The sequence below is a fragment of the Hyla sarda genome, chromosome 4 (assembly GCF_029499605.1).
Source record: "Hyla sarda isolate aHylSar1 chromosome 4, aHylSar1.hap1, whole genome shotgun sequence".
NCBI classification, from domain to species: domain Eukaryota; kingdom Metazoa; phylum Chordata; class Amphibia; order Anura; family Hylidae; genus Hyla; species Hyla sarda.
The window spans coordinates 42,116,633-42,130,101 of NC_079192.1; the positions used below are offsets into that span (position 1 = coordinate 42,116,633).

The window sequence follows — 13,469 nt, forward strand, 5'->3', positions numbered from 1 at the left end:
TAACCTAGGAACAGAATGGGCATGATGGATTACGTTTATAGTTGGGTAACCCAAATGTTCAGCGCATTCTACTACTCAGGACTATTTGCCATTTTTATTTTATGGAGCACCAATAAAACAGAGGAATGACGACAATGCAAATAAATTACATATAAAAGACCTTAAGGATGAAGATGACAGAGCCTAGAGGAGCGTGTAGACTAAAAGTGAATGAAGGAGCAACGCTTAAAACATATATAAACCTAGGCAGAATGATTTCATTTTTAATAATTGGATTATTTATCAGAATGCTTAGGGTTGACTAGGCTTTAGAACCAGACTTCACTTATAATAGCTGCTTTCCAGCTAGCTGCTTTCATAATGCTCTACCCCAAGTCTCAATAGTAGAACAGCACCTTCACAGAGTTAAAAAGTTCCTTAAAGGGGTACTCCAGCCCTAGACGTCTTATCTCAGATCTTAGATAAAATGTCTGATCGCTGGGACCCCCCACGATCTCCCTGCAGCACACACTTGTCTATAGCCTCACTGAGTGAAGATTGCTCCGTGTCTGATGACTCACAATACAGGGGCCGGAGTATAGTGACGCCATGGCTCCACCCATATATAATTTCATTGAGGGGCGTGATGTCACAGCTCCACCCCCTCGATACTCGGGCCCCTGTATCGTGAGTCATCAGAGACAAAGTGATCTTCGCTCTGTGAGGCTGATGACAAGTGGGTGCTGCAGGGTGACTGTGGGGGTCCCAGCGGTTGACCATAGTTACCCTCTAAATTAATGGACAGTTTATGTATGGGAATGCCAGGTCTGAGATATGCAACCATCATTTTACCAAAAAGTGGTTGTTCGGACCAGCCAACCCTTTTACAAACTGCTGAAGAAACTGTTCTACACAGTGCAAAATTTACATTCAGTCTTGTTCCTGTAACTTAAAGGGGTACTCTACCCCTAGACACTTTTCTCCATACCGGATGACTGGCGATGTGGGGCGAAGGCTTGTGATGTCATGGCCATGCCCCCTTCAATGCAAGTCTATGGGAGGGGGCGTGACGTCCGTCACGCCCCTCCCATAGACTTGCATTGAAGGGGGCGTGGGCGTGATGTCACGAGTGTCCGACGCTGCACCTGATGCTCTAAATGAACACCGGGTAAGCAAGAACCGCATATAGGAGCAGTAATAACTGCAGGGTGATTAAGATAGGGGATAAGATGTCTAGGGCCGGATTACCCCTTTAAATAGGAATATCAACCAGAAATTAAACTAGAAAAACATAAAAGCTTGTATCAAGTCAGAAAAAAGGAGTAAGTACTCATCAGAATGATTGTCACACAGTCAGTCACACATAGGCGTTGCTGGGGGGGCTAATGGGGCTTAAGCCCCAGGTCAGCAAGAACCGCATATAGGAGCAGTAATAACTGCAGGGTGATTAAGCAACCACTTACTAAAGGGGGCTGCTGTGGACAGGGACAGTCAGCTTGCTGGAGGAGTAAGCAACTACTTTCTAAAGATGATTGCAAATGATAGACGTTGTAGAATTGCTAACCCACACAATTCTATAGAAACGCTCAGACAGAAAAGACAGACACATATGCTAGCAAGAATGACGAGGACAAAAAAAAACTAGATGCTGGCTAAACCAAGCAAATATGACAGAGAGCCTAGAACATTTCATAGCAAAACCAGCACTTGCACAAATCCCGCCAACAGCCAGATACAACTAAAATCCGGCATAGATCCATTCCTAGAGCAAAAAAAAAATTAAATTCTGCTGCCAGCCATTGATACACTAGAATAACCCAGAGATAATGATATGGTGAATCTTGATATGCCATGCGTAACAGCCAATCCTTTCCATTGCTTACTCTTCCAAAAGGGGAGGTCCCATAGACTTGCACTGTAATGCAAGTCCATGGAACTTAGCAATTTCTGTATACTTGCTTTAGCTGTGTAGAAGTGAAAGTAAATGATGCTTGGAGCCACAAGGTGTTTGAAAACCATAGTTACCCTCTAGATTTATGGGCGGTTTATGTATGGGTTTGCCAGGTCTGAGAAATGCAACCATCATATTACCAAAAAGTGGTTGTTCGGACCAGCCAACCCTTTTACAAACTGCTGAATAAACTCTTCTACACAGTGCAAAATTTACATTCAGTCTTGTTCCTGTAACTTAAAGGGGTACTCTACCCCTAGACACTTTGCTCCCTTCCAGATGACTGGCGATGCGGGGCAAAGGCTTGTGATGTCATGGGCATGCCCCCTTCAATGCAAGTCTATGGGAGGGGACGTGACGTCCGTCATGCCCCCTCCCATAGACTTGCATTGAAGGGAGCGTGGGTGTGACGTCACGAGGGTCCGACGCTGCACCTGATGCTCTAAATGAACACCGGGTGAGTTGGAAGATCGCCAGTGGCGGGACCCCCATGATCAGACATCTTATTCCCTATCCTTTGAATAGGGGATAAGATGTCGTGGAGTACCCCTTTAATGTTTGATCTCAGTTGTCGAATGTTTGGGGCAGAACTCCACTTGGCCCTCAGCCTACCCCTGGTGAGAATCGGCAGTGTCGCAAGTGTTCTGACATCTCAGTTTCTACCTTCAAATTAAATTGGGCTTCGGGGGTCAGAGGGAGCGGCGGCCCATGAGCAACATCATGAGTAATAGTAATGTAAACGTTGTAGAATATCGATCTCCATTACAGACCTGCTGAGTCTGTGTTAATTCTTAAAAGTTTGGTTACAAATAATTTAGAGAAACATCCAGCTCCCATTCGATAAAACAATTTTTACACATTTTAAGAAACACTGTAAAACCATTCTGTATAATGTCAAATGAATAAATCGAAAACACATTGCATTTCTCACCTTGGATCAACCTCCAGTTATGGTCTGTATTAGACTCCAGAGCTGCATTTGCAATTCTGATGTGTTGACGGAGAAACTTTTAACACTTTAGCCGCGTTCCTATATTGCAGCGGGACAGTGATTTTTACCAATTCTGAAACTGTACAGTGTTTGAGGTAAAAGATACTTTCCAGAATGCAACTTACCAGGGCAAGCACTGTGCAGATCGTGAGGTGACATGGAATGATGAGATTTCAGCTCTGAAGCACACAGGATTGTGAGTGCAGCTCTTTATGAAGAGCGGCTTTATATAGGAAACTATTGATCACTTATAGATACAATTAAAAGCAAAAATGGTGGGTTCCTAGTGAAGCCCGTAAACACTATAACAGGCTTAGAGGCAAAGAAAAAGTACCATCAGGATGATTGGTATACATAGGCGTCGCTAGGGGTGGGGGCTTAAAGGGTTACTCTGCCCCTAGACATCTTATCCACTATCCAAAGTCATCCGGCAAAGAGCGTATGGGTCCACTGGGGACCCCGCGATCTCCCTGCTGTACCGGGCGTTCGTTTAGAGGGTCGGGTGCAGTGCCAGAGGCTCATGATGTCACGGCCAAGCCCCCTGAATGCAAGTCTATGCGAGGGGGCCGTCACATCCCCTCCCATAGACTTGCATTAAGGGGGCGTAGTCATGATTTCACAAGCCTCCGCCCCGCATCGCCAGTCATCCGACACAGAGCGTATACTTTGTTCCATGCACCGGATGTCTGGGGTGTCGCAGCCAAGATAATGGGGGTACCCAGTGGCTGTACCCCTGCGATCAGACATCTTATCCCCCTATGCTTTGGATAGAGGATAAGATGTCTAAGGCAGGATACCCCTTTAAGCCCTGGGTCAGCGAGAATCACATATAGGAGCAGCAAAAAAAAAAAAAAAACATGGGCACTTACCAGATTACATTGCACAAAGACCACAACACCTTATCAGGCATGTAGTTGATCAGCAGTCTTGTGGTTCCTCCGGACTCTGCAGATGCCCATCAGTATCCGAAAATTGTTGTGGTAAAGAAAGTGTGAATAAATCACAGAGAAAAATGGAATCACAGGTGGGCACTTCTCCAAATAAAGCAAACAGGTCCATTGTAACATACAAGCACACACTTGTTTATTTCAAAAAGTGCAACGTGTTTCTAGGACATAACAGGCTTTTCCTCAGGAACCTTTTTTGTAGGTTGCATTGGATCTGTTTTCTTTACTTGGAGAAGTACCCACCCAAGGTTCCATTTTACCCTGTGATTTATTCTCGCCTTCTCCATGACTATTGATGACTGATCCTGACAATTATAGAAAGTCTAATGCGTCATTCACAACTGAAGTGCTTAGCCAGGGCGGAGCTTAGGTAACACATATTCTGTTTTGGGAAAAATGTGTCAGTCACAGGATTTTAGATGAAACCGTGCTATCACAGTACATACAAAATGGGGTTCAGATGGATGGATGACCAAGCAGAAAGCTGCCCAACAAATGAATACACATTGTACATTCTAGCCAAGCAAGTCTACCGGTGTCATATGGTCATATTTATGGCATTCTAGTTCGGATGGCAATTTGGATGGCAGCAAAGGGAAACATTTCCCCCCAAAAAAATCCATTCTTTATTCCATTGATGAGATCACTCTAGGCCACGAAAACCACTCCAATCCCAAAACTCTTTCAAAGAGAACTTTTTTGTTATCTACAATGTCAGGCATCAAGTAAAGGGTTTTGAATGATTTGTTCCTAACTTGGCCAAAAGACAGAGAAACCACGTAAAGACTAGATTAGCTGCTGGAGATTGTGTTAAAGGGGTACTCCACAGGAAAACATTTTCTTTTAAATCAACTGGTGCCAGAAAGTTAAACAGATTTGTAAATTACTTCTATTAAAAAATCTTAATCCTTCAAGTATTTATCAGGGCTGCTATATGCTCCACAGGAAGTTCTTTTTGAATTTCCTTTCTGTCTGACCACAGTGTTCTCTGCTGACACCTCTGTCCATGTCAGGAACTGTCCTGAGCAGGAGGGGTTTGTATGGGGATTCAGACAGTTAGACAGTTCCTAAAATGAACAGAGGTGTCAGCAGAGAGCACTGTGGTCAGGCAGAAAGAAAATTCAAAAAGAAAATAACTTCCTTTGTAGTAGACAGAAGCTGATAAGTACTGGAAGGATTAAGATTTTTAAATAGAAGCAATTTACAAATCTGTTTAACTTTCTGGCACAAGTTGATTTAAAAAAGAAAATGTTTTCCAGTGGAGTACCCCTTTAAGGAGCCACCATGTATACATGTATGATGTTTGAATATTTTTAAGTTCCTTTCATTGGTAGCCATTGCCTCTGTAGTTTAATTGTGGCCTCTTAGATTAAGGGTCTTGATAGCAGATTCTTTACACATATGAATTTTGCTGGAGGTCTTTATGTTGAGATTGTAAATAATTGTAAAACCTTAGAATGTCCTAAATCATCTCCTTATGTTCTCTTTTCAGACCCTTTTCCCCAGTCCTGAAGATGGGTGGCAAATTTATACATCGGCGCAAGCCCCTGACGGCAAATGCATCTGCACAGTGGTTGCTCCGGCACAGACCACCTGCTCCAGAGACCCTCGGAGTCGGCAGCTAAGACAGCTGATGGAAAAGGTAATCAGATGAAGCTGACTTTATATACCCTGTTAGGGCATTATGAGTGAATAGAGGGCGAGTTCCTTGTGTATCCAGAGTAAATTAAAATTACAAAGAGCATCTCATCCTCTAGAGCAGTGTTTTTAAACTGTGGCCCTCTGGTTGTTGCAAAACTTCAACTCCCAGCATTGGCTGCCATTGGCTGTCCGGGCATGCTGGAAGTTGAAGTTTTGCAACATCTAAAGGGTCACAGTTGGAGACCACTATTCTAGAGGAAGCATGCACAGATATCCCATTGGTGGGAACTATTGAAGACTTCATTTCCATTAGGGTGGTCCTGCCGGGTTTCCCCACAGATTATTCCTGGGCATTCCAGAGGGAAGTCATCCTTAAATCATTTTATTTTTGGGGTTGTATAAAGCAACATTTATAGAATATTGACAATATATGACATACGTGTCTTAATAGATAAGGATTCCACCTCTAAGGCAAGCACTTACGTCTACCACTATTTTGTCCTCATATTGGCTTGCCTGTTTCCATTCCAAAGATAGGTATAGGCCCTCGAAACTAATCTGAAATACAATCTGGCAGTTTATGTTTAGCTTCGCTGTAGGACCTCCACAGGCTACATTAAAGGGGTACTCTGGAGGGAGAAAAAAAAATGTTTTCAAATTACAGATTTGTAAATTACTTCTATAGAAAAATCTTAATCCTTGTGTAGTTCTCTCCAGTCTGACCACAGTGCTCTGTGCTGACACCTCTTTCCGTGTTAGGAACTGTCCAGAGTAGAAGCAAATCCCCATAGCAACCCTCTCCTACTCTGGACATGTTATGGCTGGTTCTGCCAGAACCCGTAGGGTTAATTCTTTATTACTCTGTTGTTTATTCTGTTGCTGGGACTACACCTCTGTGCTCTGGGTGTGGTTCAGCTTGCTGAGCCAATTAGAATCTTCCTGCTAGCAGCATAGGGATATATAAGGAGGTCTTTCTCAGTTATGCCTTGCCTGTGAAAGTTCTTGTGACTGAAACTAGCTACCTCTGTACTTATATTGTCTTATCTGGTTCTGTTACTTTTTGGCTTGGCTTTTGGATACTCTTTGGCTCACTGTTATTGTACTCCATTCTCTCCTGGCTTTGACTCGGCTCGTTGACTTCGGTTCAGTGTGTGTGTGCGTGCTGTTCACGGCCTTTGTATGTTTTTGTCATTTATTGTTTTGACCAGTGACCATCCCTCACTTATGACAGGACAGTTCCTGATATGACAGGACAGTCCCTAATATGGACACAGGTGGCAGCAGAGAGCATTGTGGTCAGACTGGAAAGAACTACACAAAGATTCCTGGAAAGGTTAAGATTTTTATACCTAAGTAATTTACAATTTTTTTAAAAAATTTTATAATTTTTTTTCCCCAACAGAGTACCCCTTTAAGCAGTACATAATAGGCCTCATTTACTAAGAATGTTCTGAGTAGATTTTGTAGGGTTTTTTGTGTTGCATGTGTCGGGCACCATAATTTCCAACAAAAAAATCTAGAGAACCCTACTAACTCTCCACTTTATTAAGAAATCCCTACAAAGGGCCGTGGCCATCATGGAAAAGAGGTGTGTCTCCAAAAAAACTACATTTTCTAAAGAAACCTACAAATTTACTAATGTTTTCACATAAAATGTGGTGGATTTAAGCTCTTGAAAACCCGACTGCTCAGAGCATGAGTAAAAAGAGCAAAACGCAGGGAAAAACCAAAAATACAACATACAATAGTAGATACCGAGGAAAAATACCTGTCAGAAACAAAAACCCACGTAGAAAACTACACTCCACTCTAAGTAAATGAGGGCCAATGTATGTTAGGTGCTTCATGCCTAGGATGCCTTGTCCTCAGTAACCGCTTAAACAAGTTTGTCAAATCTAACATGAAAAAAAAAGATAAATTTGGGTCAAATAATAACCTCATCCATATCCTTCCCTTACTTTGTGAGTCTAAATGTTATCTAAAATCCATCTTTAATGGCCTTATTGGATGGTCCTATTTTTCCAGTTGCCTTTATAAGATGCCGTCTGTCTATTTTAACTTGCGATTATTATCAGAAGAAAGTCATTATAGTGAATGAAGTGGGAAACGATGACTTATCATTGTTAGGAATGTAATTATGCCGTGTAGTGTGATCCTCCGAAAGTCACGGTCATTATATTGAGCACCATCAATAAATCTTCCAAGGACAGTATTCTTGCCTATAATCAAGAAAGAAAATATATGATTAAATCTATAATTATTAAGTATATTATTGCCAAGTTAGGCAGCAAAATGTTGGCACGAGAAGACATCTAATCCTCTTCTAGATCAAACAAAAAAAAAAAACAGTTTGCAGCATCTGGAACCGGTTGCCAGATCTTGCATTATCATGGGAGAGGAAATCAATAAGGCATGGGTGGTCTAAATATTGCCCCAGGATCACATGTTCTGCCAACAGTGAAAGGGAGCTAAGCTGTGGTCCCAAGCATATCTCATAGGCAAGGCTGGCACTGTTTCAAGTGAGGATACAGACCGTTCTTTTTCCTCTTAAAAAGGCTTAAAGAGCTACTTTGCCCCTAGACATCTTATCCCCTATCCAAAGAAAAAGGGAATAAGATGTCTGATTGTGGGACCCCCGTGATCTCCCTGCTGCACCCGGCGTTCATTTAGAGCGTCGTGTGCAGCGCCGGAGGCTCGTGCGGTCACGGCCACGCCCCTTCAATGCAAGTCTATGGGAGGGGGAGAGACGGACGTCTTCAATCTGAAGTATCTGAGCTATGTGAAAGGCGGTGTAGACTTCCAGTTGAAATGAATACAATCTTGATTTGATGCCGATTCCACAAGGATTTTGATGCTGAATTCATATCAGAATCTATGTAGAATTTTTGCACTGTAAACACATACAGTGGGGCAAAAAAGTATTTAGTCAGCCACCAATTGTGCAAGTTCTCCCACTTAAAACGATGAAAGAGGCTTGTAATTTAAATCATAGGTATACCTTTAAGAACGGGGCACAATGGCAGTGTCAAAGTAGCCTTAGTGAGAATGGCCTAGATTATGGGCAATTACTTAAATGTATCATCCTGCTGGGTCATAGTGGGATGTCTAGCAGTCACCGATCTCACCAAAAGGTATACTACCCAAAAGTAGCCTCTGAGAGTATATATACACAGTGGGGCATAAAAGTATTTAGTCTTCCACCAATTGTGCAAGTTCTCCCACTTAAAAAGATAAGAGAGGTGTCACGATGCCGGCTGGCAGGTAGTGGATCCTCTGTGCCAGAGAGGGATTGGCGTGGACCGTGCTAGTGGATCGGTTCTAAGTCACTACTGGTTTTCACCAGAGCCCGCCGCAAAGCGGGATGGTCTTGCTGCGGCGGTAGTGACCAGGTCGTATCCACTAGCAACGGCTCAACCTCTCTGGCTGCTGAAGATAGGCGCGGTACAAGGGAGTAGACAGAAGCAAGGTCGGACGTAGCAGAAGGTCGGGGCAGGCAGCAAGGATCGTAGTCAGGGGCAACGGCAGGAGGTCTGGAACACAGGCTAGGAACACACAAGGAAACGCTTTCACTGGCACGATGGCAACAAGATCCGGCAAGGAAGTGCAGGGGAAGTGAGGTAATATAGGGAAGTGCACAGGTGATCAGACTAATTGGAACCACTGCGCCAATCAGCGGCGCAGTGGCCCTTTAAATCGCAAAGACCCGGCGCGCGCGCGCCCTAGGGAGCGGGGCCGCGCGCGCCGGGACAGGACCGACGGAGAGCGAGTCAGGTACGGGAGCCGGGGTGCGCATCGCGAGCGGGCGCTACCCGCATCGCGAATCGCATCCCGGCTGGAGGCGGTATCGCAGCGCCCCGGGTCAGTGGATCTGACCGGAGCGCTGCAGTGAGGAGAGTGTAGCGAGCGCTCCGGGGAGGAGCGGGGTCCCGGAGCGCTCGGCGTAACAGTACCCCCCCCCTTGGGTCTCCCCCTCTTCTTAGAGCCTGAGAACCTGAGGAGCAGACTTTTGTCTAGGATATTGTCCTCAGGTTCCCAGGATCTCTCTTCTGGACCACAACCCTCCCAATCCACTAAAAAAAAGGTTTTCCCTCTGACCTTTTTGGATGCCAGAATCTCTTTGACGGAGAAGATGTCCGAGGAGCCGGAAACAGGAGTGGGAGGAACAGATTTGGGAGAGAAACGGTTGATGATAAGTGGTTTAAGAAGAGAAACGTGAAAGGCATTAGGAATACGAAGAGAAGGAGGAAGAAGAAGTTTGTAAGAGACAGGATTAATCTGGCACAAAATTTTGAAAGGACCAAGATAGCGTGGTCCCAACTTGTAGCTAGGGACACGGAAGCGGACATATTTAGCGGAGAGCCATACCTTGTCTCCAGGGGAAAAAATGGGAGGAGCTCTTCTTTTCTTATCCGCGAACTTCTTCATGCGTGATGAAGCCTGTAAGAGAGAATTTTGGGTCTCTCTCCATATGATGGAAAGGTCACGAGAAATTTCATCCACAGCGGGCAGACCAGAGGGCAAGGGGGTAGGGAGGGGGGGAAGAGGGTGACGGCCGTACACCACGAAAAATGGGGATTTGGAGGAAGATTCAGAGACTCTGAAGTTATACGAGAATTCGGCCCATGGTAGAAGATCTGCCCAGTCATCCTGGCGGGAGGAAACAAAATGTCGTAAATAATCACCCAAGACCTGGTTAATTCTTTCTACTTGTCCATTGGATTGAGGATGATATGCAGAAAAAAAATTTAATTTAATCTTGAGTTGTTTACAGAGAGCCCTCCAGAATTTAGACACGAATTGGACGCCTCTATCCGAGACGATCTGCGTAGGCAACCCGTGAAGACGAAAAATGTGTACAAAAAATTGTTTAGCCAACTGAGGCGCTGAAGGAAGACCAGGAAGAGGGATGAAATGTGCCATTTTGGAGAATCGATCAACGACCACCCAAATAACAGTGTTGCCACGGGAAGGGGGTAAGTCAGTAATAAAATCCATACCAATCAGAGACCAAGGCTGTTCGGGGACAGGCAGAGGATGAAGAAAACCAGCGGGCTTCTGGCGAGGAGTCTTATCCCGGGCACAGATAGTGCAGGCTCGCACAAAGTCCACAACATCCGTCTCCAGAGTCGGCCACCAATAGAAGCGAGAGATGAGTTGCACAGATTTATTGATGCCCGCATGACCTGCGAGATGGGAGGAGTGACCCCATTTGAGGATTCCGAGGCGTTGGCGTGGAGAAACAAAGGTCTTTCCTGGAGGAGTTTGCCTGATGGAGGCTGGAGAAGTGGAAATCAGGCAGTCAGGAGGAATGATGTGTTGCGGAGAGAGTTCAATTTCAGAAGCATCCGAGGAACGAGAGAGAGCATCGGCCCTAATGTTCTTATCGGCAGGCCGAAAGTGAATTTCAAAATTAAATCGGGCAAAGAACAGAGACCACCTGGCCTGGCGAGGATTCAGCCGTTGGGCAGACTGGAGGTAGGAGAGGTTCTTGTGATCGGTGTAAATAATAACTGGAAACCTTGATCCCTCCAGCAGATGCCTCCATTCCTCAAGTGCTAATTTAATGGCTAGAAGCTCTCGATCCCCGATGGAGTAGTTCCTCTCCGCCGGAGAGAAGGTCCTAGGACAGCTCCAGCTCCCACTGAGGAGGCATCAACCTCCAATAGGAAGGGTTTGGATGGGTCAGGTCTGGAGAGCACGGGAGCCGAAGAAAAGGCAGACTTGAGCCGTTTAAAGGCGTCTTCCGCTTGAGGAGGCCAAGACTTGGGATCGGCATTTTTTTTGGTTAAAGCCACGATAGGAGCCACAACGGTAGAAAAATGTGGAATAAATTGCCTGTAATAATTGGCGAACCCCAAAAAACGTTGGATAGCACGGAGTCCGGAGGGGCGTGGCCAATCTAAGATGGCAGAGAGTTTGTCTGGATCCATTTGTAGTCCCTGGCCAGAGACCAAGTATCCTAGGAAAGGAAGAGATTGGCATTCAAACAGACATTTCTCTATTTTGGCATAGAGTTGATTGTCACGAAGTCTCTGAAGAACCATACGGACATGCTGGCGGTGTTCTTCTAGATTGGCAGAAAAAATCAGGATATCGTCCAGATATACAACAACACAGGAGTATAAGAGATCACGAAAAATTTCATTAACAAAGTCTTGGAAGACGGCAGGGGCGTTGCACAGGCCAAAGGGCATGACCAGATACTCAAAGTGTCCATCTCTGGTGTTAAATGCCGTTTTCCATTCATCCCCCTCTCTGATGCGGATGAGATTATAAGCACCTCTTAAGTCCAGTTTGGTAAAGATGTGGGCACCTTGGAGGCGATCAAAGAGTTCAGAGATGAGGGGTAGGGGGTAGCGGTTCTTAACCGTGATTTTATTAAGACCGCGGTAGTCAATGCAAGGACGTAGGGAGCCATCTTTTTTGGACACAAAGAAAAATCCGGCTCCGGCAGGAGAGGAGGATTTACGGATAAAGCCCTTTTTTAAATTTTCCTGGACGTATTCAGACATGGCAAGAGTCTCTGGGGCGGACAGAGGATAAATTCTGCCCCGGGGTGGAGTAGTGCCCGGGAGGAGGTCGATAGGACAATCATAAGGCCTGTGAGGAGGTAGAGTCTCAGCTTGTTTTTTGCAAAAAACATCCGCAAAGTCCATATAGGCCTTAGGGAGGCCGGTTACAGGAGGAACCACAGAGTCACGGCAAGGGTTACTGGGAACCGGTTTTAGGCAGTCCTTGGAACAAGAGGGCCCCCAACTCTTGATCTCCCCAGTGGACCAATCCAGGGTTGGGGAATGAAGTTGAAGCCAGGGAAGTCCAAGGAGAATTTCAGAAGTGCAATTGGGGAGGACCAAAAGTTCAATCCTCTCGTGATGAGATCCGATGCACATTAGAAGGGGCTCCGTGCGGAAACGTATGGTACAGTCCAATCTTTCATTGTTTACACAATTGATGTAGAGGGGTCTGGCGAGACTGGTCACTGGGATGTTGAACCTGTTGACGAGAGAGGCCAAAATAAAATTTCCTGCAGATCCGGAGTCCAAGAAGGCCATAGTAGAGAAGGAGAAGGCCGAGGCAGATATCCGCACAGGCACAGTAAGACGTGGAGAAGCAGAGTAGACATCAAGGACTGTCTCACCTTTGTGCGGAGTCAGCGTACGTCTTTCCAGGCGGGGAGGACGGATAGGACAATCCTTCAGGAAGTGTTCGGTACTAGCACAGTACAGGCAGAGATTCTCCATGCGGCGTTGTGTCCTCTCTTGAGGTGTCAGGCGAGACCGGTCGACCTGCATAGCCTCCACGGCGGGAGGCACAGGAACAGATTGCAGGGGACCAGAGGAGAGAGGAGCCGGGGAGAAGAAACGCCTCGTGCGAACAGAGTCCATATCCTGGCGGAGCTCCTGACGCCTTTCGGAAAAACGCATGTCAATGCGAGTGGCTAGGTGAATGAGTTCATGTAGATTAGCAGGGATTTCTCGTGCGGCCAGAACATCTTTAATGTTGCTGGATAGGCCTTTTTTAAAGGTCGCGCAGAGGGCCTCATTATTCCAGGATAATTCTGAAGCAAGAGTACGGAATTGTACGGCATACTCGCCAACGGAAGAATTACCCTGGACCAGGTTCAACAGGGCAGTCTCAGCAGAAGAGGCTCGGGCAGGTTCCTCAAAGACACTTCGGATTTCCGAGAAGAAGGAATGTACAGAGGCAGTGACGGGGTCATTGCGGTCCCAGAGCGGTGTGGCCCAAGACAGGGCTTTTCCAGACAGAAGGCTGACTACGAAAGCCACCTTAGACCTTTCAGTGGGAAACTGGTCCGACATCATCTCCAAGTGCAGGGAACATTGGGAAAGAAAGCCACGGCAAAACTTAGAGTCCCCATCAAATTTATCCGGCAAGGATAGGCGTAGACCAGAAGCGGCCACTCGCTGCGGAGGAGGTGCAGGAGCTGGCGGAGGAGATG

At 45.8% G+C, this 13,469-nt stretch overlaps 1 protein-coding gene across 4 annotated transcripts in view; it reads left to right on the forward strand.

Annotated features, from left to right (window-relative positions):
• The window catches only part of OLFM2 (olfactomedin 2), a 372,622-nt gene that overhangs the window by 234,999 nt on the left and 124,154 nt on the right, over positions 1 to 13,469 (forward strand). For all 4 annotated transcript variants that reach the window (XM_056570655.1, XM_056570658.1, XM_056570657.1 and 1 more), the window contains exon 2: positions 5,361 to 5,510. In XM_056570655.1, coding sequence (XP_056426630.1) covers positions 5,361 to 5,510 — 150 coding nt within the window. The remainder of the gene's footprint in view (positions 1 to 5,360; positions 5,511 to 13,469) is intronic.